The following is a 23,283-nucleotide window of genomic DNA, read 5'->3' on the forward strand; positions in this document are numbered from 1 at the left end:
GCCAGTCATACAAAAGCGCAGAGTAATGGGGGCGAAACAGGCTAACGCGTGTAGAACCCAAGTCAAGGAACTCCTTGACGTGGGCATCGTACGCGTTAGTAGATATCAAACATGGGTTGCAAATCCCGTTATGGTACCGAAGGCTAACAAACAATGGCGCATGTGCATAGATTTCAAAGATTTAAACAAAGCATGCCCCAAAGATTGTTACCCGTTACCCGAAATTGACCTCAAAGTGGATTCATTAGCACCGTTTCGCCTTAAATGCTTCCTTGACGCATATAAGGGGTACCATCAAATCCACATGGCTGTAGATGATCAGGACAAACCGCATTTCGGACGCCCGATGGCACATTTTGTTATCAAATGATGCCATTCGGACTTAAGAATGCAGGGTCCACATACCAACGCCTGATGGACAAAGAGTTTCATGCCCAAATTGGGAGAAACTTGGAAGTCTACATGGATGATTTGGTCATCAAAAGCCCTGAGCCAGAAGCGATGTTGAAAGACATCGAAGAAACTTTCAACACGCTCAGAAAGATAAGCATGAAGCTCAACCCGAGCAAGTGTTCCTTTGGGATGGAAGAAGGGAAGTTCTTGGGAGTCATTGTTACTAAAGATGGCTTCAGAGCGAACCCTGAAAAGGTCGAAGCCATTATCAAAATGGAATCACCTACTACCATCAAGCAAGCCCAGACACTGAATGGACGCCTAGTCGCACTTAACCGCTTTTTGTCAAACCATGCGGATAGGTCGTTCCCATTCGTGTCAACATTGAGAAACTGTTTAAAGAAAACGCACTTCCGCTGGACACCAGAAGCGGAAGCAGCTTTTCAGGAAATTCGGTCACGCTTGATCGAACTCCCAACGCTCACAGCACCAGAAGCGGGGGTGGAATTAATCATATATCTTTCTGCCACAGATAGAGCAACCGGGGCAGTCCTGCTAGTAGAGCGAATAGGTATCCAGATGCCTATTTACTATGTTAGCCGTGTCCTAACAGACGTAGAAACCCGGTACTCCACCCTGGAAAAACTAGTCTTAGCACTTGTACAGGCTTCACGCAGGCTAAGACGATATTTCCAAGGTCACCCAATCACCATTCTCACCAACTTCAAACTTGCAAACGTTCTAGGCAAACCCGAGTTATCGGGACGTCTAGCCAAATGGGCAATTGAGTTGGGGGAATATGCGATAAAGTACAAGCCAAGACCAGCCATAAAAGGCCAGGTCCTGGCCGACTTTATTGAAGAAGTCCCCGCTTCGCGGGAGAAAGAGTGCCAGGAGGAGGCTCAACCCTCCCCAGCACAGGACATCAATGATGTCTGGCGACTCTACACTGATGGAGCAGCCAGCAACGAGGGTTCAGGCGCAGGGTTGAAACTAACCAACCCAGCAGGCCAAGAATACACTTACGCTATTCGACTGGATTTTCCAAGTACGAATAACGAAGCCGAGTATGAAGCATTCTTGGCCGGGCTGAGAATTGCGCCTAAAATGGGAGTGAAAAACTTGGAAGCCCACGTGGATTCCATGTTAGTAGCCAACCAAATAAACGGAACGTACACGGCCGTGAACGACACAATGGCCGTGTACCTCGCACAAGCAAAAACCCTTATGCGCGAATTTAAGGATTGTAAAGTCATACACGTCAAGCGTAGCGAAAACAAATCTGCGGATGCGTTAAGCAAGCTTGCATCATTAGCCTTCACCCATTTGGGAAAGGACATCCGCATTGAACTCCTTGAAGCACCATCAGTCCCGCACAAGGAAATTTGTGTCATCCAAACCGGCACAGAAACGTGGATGACACCGATAATAAATTACCTTGCAGCGGGTATACTACCAGAGTCAAAAACACAGGCAAGAAAAATACGTTGTAAAGCATTAAACTATCAACTCATCGATGACATCCTTTACAGACGTAACTTTCTCGGCCCACTCTTAAGATGCGTGGACAACCAAGATGCTGACTACCTCCTAAGGGAAGTACACGAAGGCATCTGTGGAGTACACGCAGGTCCACGCGCTGTTGTAGCTAAGCTAAACAACGCGGGATACTTTTGGCCGGGGATGCATACGGATGCGCTGGCATACATCAGAAAGTGTAGGTCTTGCCAGCTCTACGCACCCAACACGCATCGCCCGAAGAATGAACTTGTTCCAGTCACCTCTTCATGGCCATTTCAGAAGTGGGCCATCGATGTGACAGGCTCATTTCCTACAGCAGCAGGAAACGTTCAGTTCCTAGTGGTAGCCATCGACTACTTCACCAAGTGGACATAAGCAAAACCCTTAGCCCAAACAACCGCAAAACATATTAAAAAATTTATTTGGGAATTTATTATTTGTTGTTTTGGACTTCCACAGACTTTGGTGAGTGATAACGGCACCAACTTTGCTGACAAGAAGCTACAAAAGTGGCTGGAAGAACTTCAAATCACCCACACCTTTACCTCAGTGGCACACCCGCAAGGTAACGGTGAGGTGGAAAGAGCAAATAAAAGCATCGTCGAAGGCGTAAAGAAAAGACTCCTGGAACACAGATCCGGCTGGGTAGACGAAGTTCCACACGTCCTTTGGGCAAACAGAACGCTGAAAAAGGCCAGTACGGGAGAAACCCCGTTCAGCCTCACTTATGGCACTGAAGCCATGGTCCCAGTCGAAATTGGTTTGCCCTCACCAAGGGTCTTGATTCAGCCAGAAGACAATGATGCGGAAAGACGGTTAGACCTTATGCTAACCGAGGAACGCAGAGACTTAGCCGCAGCGCGTGAAGAAAACTACAAGCGACAAATGCAAAAGTACTACAACACGCGGGTAAAACTCTGCAACTTCAATGTAGGAGACTACATATTGCGTAACAACGAGGCTTCAAACCAAGAGCGCCCAGGAAAACTGGCACCGGTCTGGGAAGGACCGTACATTATCAAAGAAGTTTTGGGAAAAGGCGCATACCGGCTCGAAAGGCTCGATGGCACTCCTATCCCAAGAACATGGAACGGAGCTCAATTACGCAAATGTTACATGTAGATCAATTCCAAACTTGTAAAGAAAAGGCCTAGAGCCACTTCTAATGGAAATGATTCTCCTTTCACATTGTGTTGATAGCCTTACCTTTATACTTATGAACTTCCCACACTGATATGCCGGTATTCACCGCATAAATATGGGAAGAAGTAAGTCGTTGCGTGTGGAAGGCGGCAAAACCCGCATAAACACATAAAACGGTAAAAATTTCTAAGGAAAACCTTCACGCAGGTCAGCTATAGGTGAAGTTTGGTCATCCCAATAAATGAAAGTGACGGTCCTACCCGCACAATCATGATAGAGGAAACTGAACATTAACCTATTGGCAACCGCGCGTCGACAGGTTAACTTATTCAAAACACTTAGAAAATTTCAAAGGAAAAGATGAGGAAAACTTCCACGCAGGTCAGATATAGGTAAAGTTTAGCCATCCTACTAAGTGAAAGTGACGGTCTTATCCGCACAATCACGAAAGAGGAAGCAAAACTTTAACTTATTATCTGCCACGTTGAAAAGTTAACTTATCTAAGTACTCAAGAAATTGCTAAGTTAAAACAAAATATGCGTGAAATAAACAAGGCAAGGCATTAACAAATAATCTTTATTCCATCAACATTCAAACATTACAAGAATTGCTGGGTACATACCCGCATACAAGATTAGAAGTCTACAAACATAAAAATCTACTCTAATGGTGGAAAGGGATCTAAAGTATCAAGCTTCAGGACCACTCCCACTTGGACCCGCACCATCAGTAGAGTGTGGCGGTTCAATGAAAGCTTTGAGGATAGTTAGCCCATCATCAGCAGCAGCAATCTCGTTTACCTTCTCCACCACCGGATGCGGGAAGGCGGCATACTGATTCACTGCTTGGTCATACGCAACTTCAGTATCCACATTGTAAAGAGGGAAGTTGGAAGGCGGAATGCCTTGTTCAACAAACCCTAGACCAAGCAAGAAGCCAGCCTTTTCCCCATCCTCATGAGAAGCGTTGAGGGCTGCGCTCATCGCATCGTCATATGATGTGTTCGTGAACACCCGATGCACAACCTAAAAAACAGAAGTATATCAAAAACTCTTCTAAGGAAAAGCGTAAAGAAATTGTGAAACTACGCATACCTGAGACAACGCTTCTCGAAGAAGCCATTCCTTGGTAACCAGAGCCTCCTGGAGGGCAGCTTGAGCTTCATTACGGGCGCGTTCGGCTTCGTTCTTTGTAAGGTTGGCAAGCAACACATCTTTGGCTGCAGCCTCTTCGACGCCCTTTAGCTTACGCTCAGTGTGGTCAAGCACCCCCCTCTGGTCCAAGATCTCTTGGAGCTTCTTGGCATCTTCCATGGCCAAGGCATCATGAGCCTGCTGGAGCCTCTCTAATTTGGCTTTAAGTTCCTCATTCTCGATGCGTAGAGGCTCAGCAGCAGCTTCAGCCTTGGTGGCCCTCTCGGTTGCATTCCGTGCAGTTTCCTTAGCCAACCGAAGCTGTTCATTAACAGCTTGGGCGGCCTTGGAACGGGCCTCGAGACGAGCCTGAACTTCAACCTCAAGGGCCTTGAAGGCCTTCTCCTTCTCCGCAGCAACGGCGGAGAGCCTCCTGTTCTCCTCCCGGACAGCCCGCGCCTGAGCTACTTCTTGGATACGAGATGCCTTTAACTTGTCGTTTTCACGACAAAGCAGCTCGACGCGTGACTGCATCCGGGCTACGAGAATGCGGAGCTCATTTGTCAACCTACCCTCTTGGTAGCTTGACATTGCTTCCCCCAGCGCCCCACGTGGGGCGGCGTGGCGCGCCCACTCGACGCATTCCACAGGCGTCCGAAGGGTTGTTCCTCGGCGGATGTTCCATCGTGGAACAAACACTTCATTGGAATCCGACACTGCAAAAGCAAAAAGCAGTTAGGAAAAGATGATAAAAAAAAATATAAAATAAAATAATAAAATGCCAAAATAACCCTACGCACCTGTAGGGTCGACGACAGGCCTGTAGCCGCCAAACCCATCACCCGAACCTAACGGATATCCATCCAAGAGGTCAGGCAGATGGGAAGGAGGCAGAGATTGGCTTGACGCCCCAACCCCGGACATACCTGAAGGACCGGCCGTAGTCGCCGGCGCCGGAGGAGGCATAGCGGAGGCCGCCGTGGTAGAAACCAACGGAGGTGAACTCACAACCGCGGCCGCGGCTGTGGAAGAATCCACAGAAACACTCACCGCCGGCTCAGTGAAGGAATCAGTGAATATGGCACTGACAGCCGGCGGAGACGTCGTCACAGTTGGAACAGTTGGCTCAACCGGGTGAGCAACTGAACCAACAACTGAAGCAGGCGCAGTCGCCTGGGTCATCGCCTCAGGTAGGTTGACCAAACCTACCGTCATGGGTCCGGAGGTGCTCCTCCCCGCTCCACCCTAGAATGCGGTAGCATCCACGCCTGCACAAAGAAGATATATAAGTATAATGGCGGAAAGTTATGCGGTTAAGATAAAGGAAGTATACTTACGGGTCCTTTTGAGCTTGAAGGTGCGAACGGGCGGGGACGAACCCGATGGAGCCGGCCTCTTCGTACCGGTCACCGTCGTTGTCCTGGGCTGCTCGGAGGTGACAGCCGTTTCAACCTCCAGAGCAGTGGTCTCAACACCACCCGGGTTCCCCGCCGCCTCTTCACTCTCGGTCTCCGACTCAGACCGGGTCACCTGGTCGGCAGTGGAGGCTACCTTCGCCTTGCCCTTCCCGCCAGCAGCCTTCTTCTTCCGCGCAAGAAAAGGACCATCTGCGGATTCCTCATCAGAAGATGACAAGATTAGAGGAATTCCCGCAGAGGTTTAAGCATTGAGAGGGCGAGGGTCAAAAAGTTCTTTACATGGCCGCCTGGCGCTCAGGATCTCGTGGCCTGGCGGGTAGACCTCCACGAACCGATCCGCCGTTTGCTCAAGGATGGGCAACTCGTTCTCGTCAAGAGCACGAGTACCCAACCGAGCGGGACCGTCAGCTTCCCGCGGCTGCAGGAGGGACTGCAAGTCATTTCCCTCTGAAATAAAAAGAAAAACAGTTAGAAAAAACCTTAAATCAACAAAGAAGACGGAGCATACCGTAAGGGATAAAGTTCAAACCGTATTCAAGTACGATGGGAATCTGTGGCGCATTCGCCCCAGCATCCTTCCACACCCTGCTCATACCGAGCATCACCATCCCGGACTCCGGAAAGCGGTAAACCGGAGTCTGGATCCGGGAAATCTTGGAGAACCATTCCGCCTCCTGGTAGTTGGAGGCGTGAAGGCTGGGGAGAGCTCGCCTGTTCTTAAATGTCATCGCTATAGGGACGACACGGGCAGAGATGTAAAAGAACTCCCGCTTCCAAGACCGAAGACTGCGCTCGGTAGCGCAGATCTTCGAACCCTTGATCCGGGTGACCAGGGTGTACCAGCCTTGGATGCACCTCCAGGAGTAGAAGGTCATCAGGCGGTCGACGTGGGGATCCACGCCAAGAATGAGGCACACCCACTCAAAATGGCGGATCTTGGCGATCGCCATTGGGTGTACCTCGGTCAGGTGCATACCGTGTCTATCCAGAACACGGTATACAAACTTCGTCAACGGGAACCTAAGATTCCCATAGACGAAGAAGGCGGCATATACCCCTATTTTGCCCTTGGGGGCATCGTACACCGTCTGGTGTGGCTCCGGAAACTCAGGCTCGAACGGCTCGAGCATGAACTTTCGGACGATGTACCGGTAAAGCTCGATGGGAAGAGCACACTGGCATTCGCCAGCAGTGCTCTTATCGTCCTTATCGGACGTAGACGTTGGGTTCTCGACATACAAGTCAGACTCCTCGACGGTAGCTTCTGGATCATGAGTAGACGACATGTTTTGGAGGTAAAGAACGATTTCAGGAGAATGCTCGACAGAAAGTTAGAGTATTCGCCGGAAATCGCTTAGAAGAAGAAGAAGTGAAAGTGTGGATTACCGTGAACCCTCTCCCCCTTTATATACTCATCGCAATGAATGCGATGAATTTAATGCGGAGGAGAGAGAAAAGAGCTGGTGCAATGAAACTATGACACGTGGAAAAAGCAAGCTGGCAACAGCTGTTGACGGGACGCGCGCCGTAAAATCCGCACCCACGCGCCCGAAAAATCGCGCCCACGCGCCTGAAAAAGCGTTTGGAATGACCATATACTGTCACGTCGCCATAACTTCCTGCACGTCCTGACATTGTCAGAAGAAACCGTCGGAGGACGTTTCAACAGTTTGGACTGTTCTTATCCTTTCACCAACTCTTCGAATTTCAAAAAGATTCAAAAAGATTCAAAAGTAAGCGGGACTATACCCCTTACCTTGGCAACCAAGTAACTATAAGACAGGTGCGAGTACAGTGTCAAGGCAAAACCCTTCACATACTTAGCACCCGCAGGGAATGGACGCCAAGAATACCTTGGAAGTAAGATAACTATAAGACGAGTGCGGGTACAGTGTCAAGGCGAAACCCTTCACATACTTAGCACTCGCAGGGAATTGAAACCAAGAAGGATCTTCTGAGCCATGCTTGCCGAAAAGGAAATAACATCCCCGCATAGCGGGAACGTTGAGAACTAGATTGTTTGAAGCTCCAGGATGGAATTGGTTCTTTAACATAATTGATCACTATGTTTAAAACTACCAAAACCTCGTGGAGAATCTACACAAGTGAAACTCAACGCTCCTGACTTGCGAGGAGGTTACACACCTACCCGCATCATACCCAAAAATCAAGCAGAAAAGTCGGGAATTTCTGCACGTGACATTAGGGAAACCGCGGGAAGAATCCCCATGGACAACCTTAAAACTAAATCCTTTTCAAAACCCCTTGCTTAAGTCCAAAGTTCACCTCACTTATTAACAATTCATGAGAAGAACATTGGACTGGGGGGACTTGAAGAGGTAGGTCCCAGCAGAGCCCAGTTGGACCCGCAAGACTCACCTTGAAGAGGGACGTCTGCGCAAGGACCAACTGGTTCCGCAGGACCCACTATGCTCAGAGATGGCCAGCTGTTCCCGCAGGGAAAGCCTCCCAATTGTGAAGTACCCCGCCTGTCCCCGCAGCTGCGGATACAAGCCATCAGGGAAGGCTACACGCACAAGGCACTAACTCAATAATTCAGTGTCACCTGAAGGAATGAGCAAGGCGGGAATACTCCCGCCCAAATGAGCCAGTCCGTATGCTTCTGGAAGATCTTTTGTACTATATCTGCCAAGGTATGGACAAAATAGACAAGATCTGACCAAAGCAGCCCATGAACCAATCACAGGATGACAGCTCACCGACAACAGTACGAGGATGAGCATGTTCTAGTACTGTTTGTCACTATTAGCCGCTGCCTACTCACCAACCCTTGTCGTGGCACGCACATAGCCTGCAGTTGGTGGAAAGGGAACAGTACACAGCCGGCCTTGTCACTATCTGCCGCTGCCTACCCACCAACCAGCATGGCACGTGCGTAGCCCATAGTTGGTAGAACAGGAATATTATACAGCTGGCTGCACCTGCTTGGAAACCTACCTTCGGCTATAAATACTCCAACACCTTGGAACGGTAGGATCATCTTGTATCTTACCTTCATTAGCTATTTCTCTCAATATACACTTATATTCAGAGCAATCTAGTCTGATTCTCACGTTGGAGGGTGGTCACAAGGAGGAACCCCCCCCCCCCCTTCCCAGTGACGAGCTCACGGTGTCTGTTTTGCAGGTCATCTGAAGAACATCCTTCTTTGCCGGACCTAACCCTCGTGGGAAACATTACTTAACCCCCAGATTATCCATAATCTGCCCGGGGTCACTTAGTGTTTCTTCAAAGGGGTAAACCAGTGGCTTTAAATTCGGTCACAAATTTGTTAACTGATTTGAGTGAAGCAACATCAAGCTCCATAACATCAATTTTGGCCTTTGGGATTTCATTGATTAAATCCTGCTTAATTTTGTTACCCGCGGTGGTGTTTCGAACCGCCATAACTACATGTACACCGCGCAACGCCAGAATTCGAGCAGTTTCCAGCCCAATTCCACTCGTCGGGCCTAAAATTGTCACACGGTGCACAAACGAATTAACACGCAGAACAGAAAATAAAACACAAGAACACGACAATATAAGGTGGTCCGTTGGTTTGTAAACAAACCGAACGTTCATGAACTGTTTGCTGGGAAGTTCGTTTATTTAATAAACGAACATGAACAAATTTTTTTTAATTTATTTAATTAAATGAACAAACTCGAACACACGTTTTGTTTGTTCATTTATGTTTATGAACGTTTGTTTATTTACGTTCGCTTAATTTAATAAATACACAAGTATTTATATTTACAAAAAGATAAACATAAAAAGGGGCTCGTTTAAATTATGTGTATACACACACATACACGGTTATGTTTGGTCTTATGTTTATTTGCGTTCATTTATGTTTATTCTATTATGTTCGTTAAGTTCATGAACTGTTCACTTATATCATAAATGAACAAACACAAACATGCTTGTTTTCTTAATAAACAAGCATAGACAAAAAATAATATTCAGTTATATGTTCATGTTCGGTTAAAGTAAAATGAACGAACACAAACATGACATGTCCGGTTCTTTACAGGCCTAGTGGTTCGGTCAACGTGATTTACCTCCACAACTACAACAAAAAATATTATTTTTTTTTATTTTTTTTATCGTTGATCACCAGATCAAACCAAAAAAAAAACATTAAACCCTAAACCCTAAACCTTAAACTGAGAGGAAACGTAGAAACCTGTAATAATCACGGTGAGGCCATAGGCTTCGATTCCTCTAGTAACTTCTTCAGCAGTAGATGAAGCAGAAAAACCAGTAGCTCCTTTCCATGAAACTATCCACATTTTTAAGGTTTAGATTATGGTTGATGATTGGATACTATGATCAAAAAATATTGTGAGGTTGATGATATATAAACTAACAAGAATGTTGACTTTTAGTCAACTTTGTACACTCTATCATGAGAAAAGTATTTTTCTAATAATCATCAACTACCTTTTTTTTCATTTAAACTATTTTTATGAAAAAAAATCTGAAATTATTATTATTATTATTATTTTAAAATTTTAAATATATCTAACTGCTCTTTGATAATAAATTTTGAGAGGATGACGATTAAACTCAAACCCAACGAGTATACTTGTGGGTGTGAGACTGGTGATATACCCGTTTAACTGATCTAATTATGAATTATCCGATAAAAAATACTCGCTTACCCAACAAGATTTAGTTTTTATTTATTTATTATAATATATACGGTGCATGATATACTTGATTATATTCCTAGTTCATACCGACTTAATTTATATTAAGTAATAAGATATGTACTATACCTGATTTATTCTAAGTGTATATAGTATATATATATAATATGCCCGAAACTCACAAGTATATCTGATACCCAATGATAATTATTTGATAGATACCTAACAGGTTTTTGGTCAGGTACGAGACATGTTTTAATAATCGGATATGAGGTGGTGGTACATTTCCATCCCTAGTTAAACATTAAAATTTTTATGAATAATTTTTTTTTGTTGGTTAACTAGGAAATTAGGAAATATCAGATTTTTTTAGTTATATTTAAACAAAGTTGTTAGCATAATTTTATATTGCTTATAGTATAACAATATATAAAATAAATTTTGAGCATGTACTCTATTATTATGAAACAAATAATTCATTTTATAAAGTATGTACCTGAGTGACTGAGTCGCCTTTTACTTTTATCACGTGAATTTTTTGTACTATATGAAATTTTTGTTAATTTTTAAATAATATAAACTATTTTGTTTGGGTCATTTTTGCAAATTTTAATCAAGTTTTTTTATTTAAAAAAAAAAATAAAAAAATATGTAAAATATTAAAATTGTAAAAAATATATATATATATAATATGAGAAGTAGTATATAAATATAGTTAAAATAAATATATTTGTTTGTGAGTTATGACATCTCAATATGCAAAGACAAAAATGGTGCAGTTGGGCCAGTATTAGCGACAAAAGGCTGTCCTTGGGAAATTGATGGGCCAAAACAAAGAAAAGTATTAGTCAGAATGTGTCTACCTAACAACTTTCATCACATATATAATGGATGTTGATATTAATATTATATCAAATTTTTTGACATTTTGTGCTTTGTTTAAATCGAAAAAAAACACAAACAATTATCATAGCACTAACTACAAATATGTTTGATTTCAGTCAAGCTAGTTGGTCACTTGAGGTATTACTCATGTTCGCAAATAAACATTAAATGAAAAGGGCCGGTCCTATAACAACCGATATTGGATCGGCCTAGTTCCTATTTGCTATCATACACACCCAGTCTTGCAATCATTAGCCTTTAGGCCCAGTTAAGCCCGATTCGTTAAGTGCGTCATGACATCTTGATGCAACTAAACGTGTAAAAAAAAACAATTTGGACTTCCAAACCGATTTCTAACCCAACCCGAAACCACTAATAAAACCAGTTTGACCCAAACCGCTTGTGTGTATATCAATTCTTACTCCTTACTGAAACCAGTTGGATCAGCAGTTAGAAAAACCGGTTTGAAAGCTGGTTTATACCGTTAGATCAAAACTTATTATTTCTTTACCGTTGTATTTTTTAAAAAAAATATTGAAATTAAAGAAGTATATGTATCACCGGTTTTGCGTACTAACTTGGACCCGAACAGGTTTAAACCCAACCCAAAACGATTCGTATAAAGTTGAAACACTTTCCTCCATAATCGGTTTATGACACGAATCGGTTTCAACTCAAAATTGGTTTTGACCAAAGTTGACCAAACCGATTCATTTTACAACCTGAATCGGTTTGGGCCCATAACCCTGTTTTTCCACCTCTAAATGCAACTATGATAATTATAAAAAAATAAATAATAATAATAATAATAACCAACCAAACATATGACAAAAACTTAAAAAAATTCTTCATAGATAAACTTTTGTTGTGTGCACAAAACATGATTACATTCCTACTCTTACACAACTTTAACCAACTTTTTATCACCAAAATCTTGATTTCTAACCTCTAACCATTAACCATTAACCATCTTCTTCTTCTTACTGTACCAACCATAACAAAAACAAGCTCACCTGCATACCAAGTATGAGTTGTGTACATTTACTTTACTTTCAAAGCTATCCATCTGCATAATATTAATAATAATAACTGTACCTATACTTAATAATAATATTAATAATACCATCCCTTCTTCCACTTCACCTTCCATAAGGGATTATGACCATAAAACAAACACATATATATTTTTTAATATAAATATATAATATTATTTTATTATTATTATTATTATTAATATTTTTTTTAGTCAAACAACGGTCGAACCAGACGAACTCAACTGACTCAACTCCACTCTCGGCGACTCATCACAGGCGAAGTCGGCTTGAACTCAGCATGCGGATACGGTTTCACATGGTTACTCAAAAGCTGCTGAGAAACGCGGTCGGCTAACACCGCCTTTTGGTTCCCTAAAAAATCATTCTCCGAGGGAATTATCTCTTGAAAATAGGAAGACCCTTGAGGCATTGCTCGAAACATATCGGGCTTCGGGTCTAGATAGTGGGGCCCATGGGGCCCGCTACCAGGCGGGCCGAAAGATCGGGTTGGAGACCTTGAAGTTGAAGGCAAGCCCGTGAACTCGTGAGTGTACGGCTTCGGGTAATACGGAAGGGGAAGGGCACCACCGCCACTTGCTCCGGTTCTAGGTGTCGACGAGCCCGAGATGGCCCGCGGGCTTGTTGGAGTTGGGGAGAGTCTTCCATTTGGGGACTGTCTTGAATGTAAAAGCGGGCCCGGGCTGGATATGTTACGAGGCACTTGACCTCTAGCGGGAAGAACCAAAACACCTTCGGGAGCGGGAGCATGTCCAATACCCTGTAATATATATAACCGTTAAAAATTAATTAAAAAAAAATTTGTTTCCCAAAAAAATAAGGTAAAAAAAGCATACCAGAGATCTCATTCCATTTGTGATTGGGGTCGGATTAGGTGTCATTCTTTCGGACGACCTGAAATTTTTAACGAACGGATGCTCAAGAAGTTGGGTGGCGGTAGGACGCTGACATGGGGCCCGCTGCAAGCATCGCAAGATAAAGTCTTTACATTCATCCGAAAGTTTAGCGGGAATTTCAGGCAGTTCCTTGCTGTTTGAAACTTTAAATAAAGCAGCAACCTTTGAAATGTCATAAAACAAGAAAATGAAATAGTGAGATTAACCAAACCAAAAATATATACTTTTCGGTTTTATAATGTTTTTTAATGAATTGTTTACTGACCCCTTCGTACTGACTCCAAGGTGGTTTCGTTGTAGCCATTTCAAGTACAGTGCAGCCAAGACTCCATATATCCACCGCAAGATTACAACCTTGTGAATTATGATTAATAAGCTGAAACAAAGTAACTTAATTAATGTAAACTAAAAACATTTTAATGGAAATTATATATATGTATATATATATATCGGGTAAGTATTATTTCAGAACTCTAAAAAAGTTAACAACTTCTAGGAACTCATAAAAATCAAATACTTTTCTAATTTTTTTCATATATTAAAATTGTTTGAGACTAGTCTTACCATATTTTATATATAAATTTATGAATATATATAAATCACAAGTTTACATATGTGTAAAATGTATGTAATAACAAATTTACATATATGTAAAAAAAATAGATATGTGTAAAAACTATTTTTCATAATTTTAATCGTAAATATAAATATTAAAAGTGATAAAACTACACTCAAATAACATTAACATACAAATTTTTCTATAAAAAACGTTAGTTATTAAGAGTTCCTTCAAGTTCTTAAATAATTAAAGAGTTCTGTAATGATACGCATCCTATATATATATACACACACACTAATTAACTAACCTCGGGTGCCATCCAGTATGGACTTCCTTTGAACGATAACGCGCATGATGGTGCAGTAATCTGTAAAATGCAAAAAGTTAAGAAACCAAAAGATAATTGGCGATGTTAGCATTGTATTTAGCAGTCTAAAAACATGTCTTACGTGTTTTGCCATCCCAAAATCGGCTAACTTGACACGTCCGTTAGGGTCAACAAGTAGGTTTGCTCCTTTAACGTCCCTAAGTAAACATAGTAAAAATGTTGTCAAATTAATCAAATTAATACAGAATCTGCAGACTATAATAAGCATAAGACGTGACAAAATTAAACTCACCTATGAACTGTTTTTTGAGCATGCAAATAGGCGAGTCCTGACAAAATTTGGTGAGTGTAACTTCGGATTGCGATCTCACCCAACTCCCCGTACTCCTGAAGAAGTTTATGAATAGAACCACCCGAGACATACTCCAAATATATATAAAGCTTGTCATCCACCTGATAAGTCAACGAAAAATATTATCACAAGTCGACGAAAACGTATAAATTTACGAAAATGATTTTCTTACAGTCTCGGATCCATAATATTGCACAATGTTTGGATGTCGCAAACGACTCAAAAGTGCAACTTCCTGTCAATATCAAGAATACATTTTTTTAAATAAAGATTGTTTTTTAACGAAAAAAGGCGATAAATAATTTAAGGGTGCGGTAAAAAGACTTACTTGCCCCAACTGTTGGGCACTTTCTTTAGACTTTGAATCATCGGAGCATAAAGTCACCTCTTTCATTGCACACATCTCTCCACTTTCACTATAATTTGTATACAAAACAAGTCAAAAAAGTCAAAAAATCGAATAAGTCAAACAATGGATGGAAATAGTCAAATAGTCGTATACAATAAGTTGATCACGAACCTGTTGAAACCAAGATAAACCTGGCCAAATGAGCCACTACCAAGCAACCGACCCTTCTTCCAACGTGGAGCGTTGCTACCCAAAAGTTCAGCTCGGTTCGGACTTCTTGGAACCGTTGGTGTGGTCCCGGTTGAATACGAGGGTGAATACGGGCCAGGGCCAGTGTTGGGCATGTGTACCGGAGGAAGAGGTAGCCGGTGGGTTTGTTGTTTCCCATTAATGGCATCATCAGGCCAGTTTACAGGTGGTGAGTCCATGTTTGACCCACCGGCCCGTGGATGCAACGGCGTGACGGACCCACTTTGTGTTCTCGAGCTGGGGCCTGCGCTGGGGCCCGCGCTGGTCATCTTAGGGCTAGGTGCGGGTGAGTATTCAGGGCTACATCTACTGGGTTGCCACAATATCTGTCCCGTCATGTCTCCACCAACCGAGTTATGACTTGAGTTGTGTCCCGACCCGGGACTAGAACATTGGCCTGATCCAGGAAAGCCCGTATCAGCGTAGGGCCTACCGGCGCAGAAGCCGGATGTCAGGGTCGGATCGGGCCCATATGCCCTCATTGGGCTTCTGGATGGGCTGGACTTGGAACTGTCGGGCGCACTATAGAAAGCACCAGATAGAGGTATCTGTAATTTCGCCATTTGGTGACCAAAAGGACGCCGCTTTTGTGGTGGTGGGCCCGGTTGAGGGTTCACGCTTGCTTTCACTGGCTTCATTTGCTCCCTTCTCCTTTGAGTTCCATTAGTCACACGGTTAAAGATAAAAAAGAAAAAAAAGTGTGTGATTTACAAAAATAAAATAAAATAAAAATTATGACTTTACATTAACAAACTTTGAGTTATAGAAACTATTAGAGCATTACTGATATAAATTTTGAGAATAATTACACAAAAAATACATAAAAAATATTGAAAAGGATTAAAGAACAAATATAAAAAGTTAAAAACTGACCTTGACGGACTGTTTGTAGAAGTTTTAATCCCGGCTTCATGATCAGATGCTTGAGGACTTATACGCCGAGAATCAGCAGGGTCGACTTCATAACTATCACACTCACTATCACTATAATACGAATCGGTCGCCAATTCGCCTTCACCGTCTGCTTGACCAAGGGCATTTTGGAAATGATTAGGTGGACGAAGCGGAAAAAACACCAACGGCGATGACCCTCTGGCAACTCTCGGGCTTCTTGAAGCCTGTTTTCCTGATTCGACCAGAACAGTATCCGATAACTTTCCTGGAAGCGGTAGTGGTTGAGCAAGTGGATAATCTGCAAAACTTTGAGACCGAGCCGCTAGGGTTGTTGGAGACGGAGCTCGGGAATTAGATCCCTTTTCAGAATAGATTTCACAGTGTTTTCTTGATGAGACTTGTTTCGATTCAGGGCTTTTCAGCTTTCGTTGGATCGAACCGAAAATACCGCCACCGTTTGCTTTCTTTTTCGGTTCCTTTGACGAAGATTTGCTCCACCATGGAGACATGATTAGCAGTCTAAAAACTACTTGATTTGAGGCTCAAATCGGTTATGCAATTTCTAGGTTACAAGTGAGAATTGGGAACGATTTTCTTTGAAAAATATCCCAAACATTACAATGGCTATATAGAGCAATGTTAGCGGCTGCCTCCGTAATCATGAAATAAATAGTATTTACTTGAATTACAGGTGCACCGAAAGCTGCATTTAATAATTATACATTAAATTCGAGAAGATAACCATATAGAGTTGCGAATCGTAATTACATTCGCATCATATCCTCAAAATACAAAGCACCGAATGATAAAAGTCAAACTAAAGACGCGCGTGGTTTTCAAATTCGAAGTTTGAAAACCAAGCGCGGTTCAAATTATTATTTCTACTTAATTCACTATATGACATAAAAAGTAGTGTTTACATCGAAACAGAAGGTAAGCGGGCAACAAGTTGCGCTGGTACCACAAATAATGCTTTATTTTCAAGAGTTTATTTTTTAAATTTGCACAAGTCATATGAGATAACGAGCGCTTAAAACCAAATGGCAAGCCCATATCTCACCATTTGATCCTCATCTACTAGAAAATTCTTGAGTGACGACATATTAAGATACAAGTGTAAAGCCTGCATGTTGTCTCGTATATCATTTCTTCTTTTTTTTTCTTATTTCCTATAGACAGCCTTTTCCCTATTCAGTGTTCTATCCCCCCCCCCCTCCTCGACTCAAGAAATAACATATAAAAATGAAACTTTAAAAAAAATGTTTATTATGAAAAATCAAGATACACATGTTGTTTGATGGCTTGATTTATAGAAAGAAAATAAAAAAGAAAACTTTCATGAGATTCTTTACAAGAAACAAAAAATTGATCTTTTTTCTATAAACAAGGAACGGATATTAATCATTAAATCCTTTGTATGTGACTCCATTAACGTCCGAATCTCGAAACAGCTAATAAAGTTATAAAACCATTTTCTCTATTAAATTTTGCATAAATGATATTAATCATTAAATACTTTGTATGTGACTCCATTAGCATCCGAATCTTCGAAACAACTAATAAAACCATTTTCTCTATTTTATACTTATATAAAGATAAAATTTTTTCTGTTTAGCCTGATATATACAATATATACTGACCAACTAAAAACACCCCAACGTTATAAAAGCATACCTAAAATTTAAAACCGAGCGGAAAAAAAATGCATTTGTGGTTTTAAAGAAGAACACAACATCAACTCATTTATTATATTAATTAGATACTTTTTGAAAACATACTGTGTCCTAATCCTGTGGCTATCCTCTAATGCCAACATTATGATTAAAAAGGAGTGTTTACCTATAAATTAGGTGAATCATAGAAAATGAAGTACGACCCGTGTTGTTTCCAGAAAATTAAAAGCGTTTAAACTGTAACCGTCAAAGAGAATACTTTTTCACTTCAAAAGATTAAAACCAGACAGTTGACTTGTGAAAAAAGGACCCGCATGTGCACGAAGGTTAATTACTGAAATCAATGTTTCACTTTACATATCTTAATTCTTAACTCGTACCGCCAAAACCTAACATCTTCAACTTCCATTTGATTGATGTCTACTACCAACCCTAATTTCTCAAACCAATATTTTAGTCACCAATCATAAGTTCAAGTAAACACACGCCCGCTAAGCATATCATATTCAACGGTTAAGATTTCACTTTTTTCATCAAATCAAGCGATATTTAAAAACCTAATCTCACCTATATTTAACATTTTTTTTCAAGATTACACATCAAACATATGTGTTACAACTTACCATAAATTGTTCATGACCAAAATGTGCATAATAATCAAGCCCTCTCAAATCCCTCTAACATATACCCAAATCAAAATTCAAAACTTCATATAAATCAGATTCTCAAGCATATATCATCTAAAACACATTCAAGACATTATTAAAAGAACAAACACCATCAAAACCATTAATTCTTGTAATCTTGCACAAACCACATGCAAGAAACTATCATCAACAATCAAAATTATCAAAATTTAACACACACCCACAATCAATTTCCCAAAAGGGTATCCGAAAAATAATACTTTTAGATAAGCAAACACTATCAAAACCATTAATTCTTGTAATCTTGCACAAACCACATGCAAGAAACTATCATCAATAATCAAAATAATCAAAATTATCAAATATTTAACACACACCCACAACAAATTGCCCAAAAGGGTATCCGAAAAATAATACTTTTTGTTCAAATTCACCGAAAAATGTACAAACACAAAACAACCCAAAACTGAACAAAACCCTAAATCTGCAAACTGAATCATCAATCAACCATCATCTAAAGCACACATTCACACCATTACTAAACCAATCAAAACCATTAATCCTTGCAACCTTACACACACCCACAAGCATATTCCCACTAATTACAACCCACATGCACAAAAACCATCATCAATAATCAAAATTACCACAATCCAACACACACCCACAACCAATTCCCAAAAGGGTATCCGAAAAACAACATTTTTTTGTTGAAATTCACCTGAAAATTGTAACACCCAAAACTGAAACAAACCCTAAATCTGCAAACTTTTTAACAAACAATGTGTGGGTTTTGACAGTTTTGTGATCTTTTGTACAACAAACCATTAAAAACCCAAACTTTATATGTTTAAAGTAATCAAACAAAAGACTTACCGGAGCATGAATTGCAGGAAACCGGCGGGAAGTTTACAGCTTTTTTACAGACAGAGAAGTGTGTCAGTTACCGAAGAGACTCTGAAGAAAATAAGAAGAGAGGATATATATATATATATATATATATATAGAGAGAGAGAGAGAGAGAGAGAGAGTATACATATACATATATACATATACATATAGAGTGTGAAATGGGGATTTTGTAAGGGTTATTATATTTCCATATATTAACTTCAGTCAACTCTATTGTAGTTTAGTTTAATTACAATTTGCTACCTCTTATGTTTTCATCATTTGTATGTAACTAAAACTTGTAAGGGTCCGGTTAGTCGGGTTACTGGTTGGGTTGAGTTGAGTTAGTTGAACTAAACATGTAAGATAAGGTTTATTGTATCTGGTTTATTACAAGGAGTTTACAGTTTATGAACGTGTTTTTAATTGCATGAGTGGAAACTTTCTATGATATCACATGTCGGAGATTTGTTAAAGTATAGTCAACCTCGTTGTAGGTTTCATGTATGTATGTTATACGGGTTGGGTTGAAATGGTCGGATGATGTGATAGAAGTGATTTTATGAGTATTGAATTTTAGTGAGTTAGATTGAGTTGAATTGAACGTGTAACGTGAGGTTTCTTGTATTGACTGATATTATCTGGTTTATTACGGAGGTTTACGAATGTGTTTTTGGTTGCATGAGTGAAAACTTTTTATGGTATCACACGTTGGAATTGTTGTAGGTTTCATGTATGTATGTTATACGGGATGGGTTGAAATGGACGGATAATGTGATAAAAGTTTATGAGTATTGAAATTTAGTGAGTTTGATTGAGTTGAATTAAATGTGTAACGTGAGGTTTCTTGTACTGACTTGTATTATCTGGTTTATCACAAGGGATTTACGAATGTGTTTTTGGTTGCATGAGTGAAAACTTTCTATGTTATCACCGTCGGATATTTCATAAACTACGTTCAACCATACTATGGTTTTGATATATGTGTGTTATATGATGTAACACCCTTGGCAAACACAGCATCGTCCCACTCTTAGGTTATCCCACATCGACCGTGGACAAGAGAGATCATTGGTTCATAAGTAATTTCCTGTCTCTTAACATTACCAACGCGTTTTGGGCAACCAAAAACAAAGTCGTGAGTTCCCGAATAGGCAACCCATCTGGGGCAAAGCGGACAATATTGGTGGTACGAGAGGCCGGGGTGTTACAAGTGGTATCAAAACCACTCTTGTGCCGTTCGGGATGATGGGACATGCCTCATCGAGGACGATGAGTCCAAATGGGGGTTGTTTGTAACACCCTTGGCAAACACAGCATCGTCCCACTCTTAGGCTATCCCACATCAGACGTGGACAAGAGAGATCTTTGGTTCATAAGTCATGTCCTGTCTCTTAACATCACCAACGCGTTTTGGGCAACCAAAAACAAAGCCGTGAGTTCCCGGATGGGCAACCCATCGGGGGCAAAGCGGACAATATTGGTGGTACGAGAGGCCAGGGTGTTACATATGAGCTGGGTTGAAATGGTTGGATAATGTGATTTTATGAGTATTGAGATTTAGTGAGTTAGATTGAGTTGAATTGAACGTGTAACGTGAGCTTTCTTGTACTGACTAGTACTGCCTGGTTTATCACAAGGGATTTACGAATGTGTTTTTGGTTGCATGAGTGAGAACTTACTATGATATCACTCGTTGGATATTTTTTAAAGTACAGTCTATAGTCAACTCCACTGTAGTTTTCATATATGTATGTTATACAGGTCGGTTTAAATGATCGGATAGTATGATAGAAGTAATTTGACGAGTATTAAAACCTGACTGATTAGATTTGGTTGAACAGAACTTGTAAAATAAGGTTTCCGATACTAACCAGTATTGTCTATATTATTATAAGGAGGTTACGGACATGTGTGTTTTGTTGCATGAGTGAAAACTTTCTATGATAACCACTCGAAGATTGTTCACGCTAAATCACGTTTAGATGTGAAGTTACACTCTCATGTGCATTCAATGCGCCAAAAGAATGCGTTTGTGGTACTTGAGGCGGACATTCCTTATGCTCAGACGTTTACCCTGTAAAGAAGATAAGATGTAACGATGTAAGATGTGTGTAAGGTGTCATGAACATAATATGAGTGGCTTTGGTGAGGTTTGTAATATTCAATATGTTACATCAAGCTACGAACATATATTGTTCGTTTTGCTTATTTAACTGTATCATCTTATCTACAGTCCATGTATTAAAACGCGTTAGTGGTGTTCGAGCGGGAGAATTTGTATTGTCCAATATTTTACATGTGTATAGAATATAAGTATATAACATAATGACGCAGAAATCATTTAAAGCTCACGTAATTACTTTAAACAATACCTAACTCGATTAACTTGCTTATGGTAAGTAGGGTAAACTACGATTTTTTACCACTTGTCTTGTTCAAATTTTCATTTCCAGTCTAACAGTTTCTAATTCATCTATTCAGTCTCTAATCTTTCATCTCGTTACAATTAACCCCACCTAACTAACATCGTGTTAACTGTAACAAAAATGAAAGATTGAGGACTAAAAATACGAATTTTAAACTATCGGACTAAAATAACAAATTTAAATAAACCAACGGTAAAAATCCTGATTAAAAGTGTAAACATGAAGATTGAGCTTGTTGTACTATACCAACATAAAATATGTCATCTAGAAACAAACTTTACGTTATAATACTATGTGGGAAAAAGGTATAATATGTATTATTATACATAATAGCACAAGTATGCAATTGAATTAAAGATATAAAGTTGCAACCTTTTCACTGAAAAAATATGTAGTTTCAACTTTTGATAGTAATAAACATATACTAATCCATTTTCCAAAGAGATTGATGTAAATCCATAACTTTAACGTGTTTGAAACACTTGTTGTAAAAGCAGGTATTCAATGCCGAGTATTCATTTTAAAATATGGTGTCGAAAATAATTTTTTTAAATCCGTATAGTTACTAAGAATCGATCAAATGTGGTCAATCTTAACCATAATCACATAGTTGGTCAATTTTGACTTAAAAAACAAAACATATTTCATTAAATTAAATTAAAAATGAATATCACTTTTTTAGGTAAGGATTAGCAAATTTTAGAATAAATTAATATTTAAAAATGTATTTCTCTTACTTATATTGATATCCACTTATTTTGTTATATATATTAGTATAATTATGATATTTGACATATATATAATATCCAAAATTAATTTTCTTTATATTTACCATTTACGAGTACTCCCCGAGTACACCAAACTCCTCAGTTGGTTGCATAGGTTCCGCCTAAGTCCTCACGATTTTTGCAACCTTGGTTTAAAATCAAAGTGTTAAATTCAGTTGTTTCTTGTTTCATATGATCTATTATCAATTCGGGTTTTTTCATGTTCTACGTTCATAAACGTTACGCTCATTTTAATTCGATAGATTTGTAGTAAATACTAAATAGTTAGATAGGAATACCGCGTTTTTTTTCCAAATGTGTAAAGTCTTGAACAAGTTTGTGACATACATGATATTTATAAATTATTTGATATCTTTGAATAAAATGACAAAAATATAAAAACTACGCTAAAGAAAATCACTTCTTTAAGAAAATAGAAAAGAAACTATTCAATAAATATTATTCAAAATGTAAAAAAGAAAGAAATTATAAAGAAACAGAATTCATAAAGAAAAAGTCTACTTCAATAAGTAGCCAACATTCTCTAAGTAATAGCATATTTGACAAATTATCTCCATTTTTTCAATTTACAGAAGAAAAAGAAAGTCAAATTGATATACAGAAATGGTTCCTTATTTGTTCACACTAGTGATACATATGCTTATATACTTTTGTAATTAATTTCTATAACATGTGACACAAATATGTCTTGTGACTTTTTGATCACGCACACGGTCTTCTTTTTATTTTTTGGATCTCTCATGACCCTTTACATTAGAAAAACAAAGAATATATATTTTTTTTAATAACCCTATTAGTTAATCCCTTTTTCTTCAAATTTTTTACACCAAACATACCTTTTCTTCTCATGTATTTCTACCATATTTATAAATTTTTCTACTACAATCAACGAAATTGAGTAAAAACCCCCATGTATTTTTATGTTTTTTTAGTATTTTGAATTATTTTTTAGTATTTTGAATTAATGACTTTTATGCATTTTCATCTATTTTATTCCATTTACTGTTTTTTGTTTTTAAATATATAT

The 23,283-nt window shown here is 39.7% G+C and overlaps 2 protein-coding genes across 2 annotated transcripts in view; both read right to left on the reverse strand.

Moving 5' to 3' along the window:
• LOC143550995 (uncharacterized) overlaps positions 1-17,951 on the reverse strand; it is a 46,635-nt gene extending 28,684 nt beyond the window's left edge. Inside the window, exon 1 of the mRNA XM_077041537.1 lies at positions 17,937-17,951. The gene's annotated coding sequence lies outside the window, so the exon portion shown is untranslated. The remainder of the gene's footprint in view (positions 1-17,936) is intronic.
• LOC143550996 (mitogen-activated protein kinase kinase kinase YODA-like) lies at positions 12,366-19,132 on the reverse strand. Its single transcript, XM_077041538.1, has 11 exons — positions 19,025-19,132; positions 15,808-16,531; positions 14,857-15,609; positions 14,665-14,752; positions 14,509-14,571; positions 14,277-14,437; positions 14,106-14,181; positions 13,964-14,023; positions 13,363-13,473; positions 13,038-13,259; positions 12,366-12,961 (listed from the first exon to the last, which is right to left on the reverse strand). Exons 2-11 carry the CDS (start codon positions 16,335-16,337, stop codon positions 12,431-12,433), a joined length of 2,595 nt encoding a protein of 864 aa, XP_076897653.1. The 5' UTR covers positions 16,338-16,531; positions 19,025-19,132; the 3' UTR covers positions 12,366-12,430.
• Positions 19,133-23,283: the final 4,151 nt, after the last annotated feature.

This window comes from Bidens hawaiensis, unplaced genomic scaffold (assembly GCF_021521415.1).
Source record: "Bidens hawaiensis isolate Kalapana, Puna unplaced genomic scaffold, B.hawaiensis_p1.1 tig00016205_1, whole genome shotgun sequence".
NCBI lineage: Eukaryota > Viridiplantae > Streptophyta > Magnoliopsida > Asterales > Asteraceae > Bidens > Bidens hawaiensis.

Coding starts and splice junctions, on each gene's coding strand:
- LOC143550996 (XM_077041538.1), bottom strand. CDS start 16,337: ATGTCTCCATGGTGGAGCAAATCTTCGTCAAAGGAACCGAAAAAGAAA. Junction 14,572..14,664: donor GTGCCCAACAGTTGGGGCAA/GTAAGTCTTTTT, acceptor TGATATTGACAG/GAAGTTGCACTTTTGAGTCG. Junction 14,182..14,276: donor GCTCAAAAAACAGTTCATAG/GTGAGTTTAATT, acceptor ATGTTTACTTAG/GGACGTTAAAGGAGCAAACC.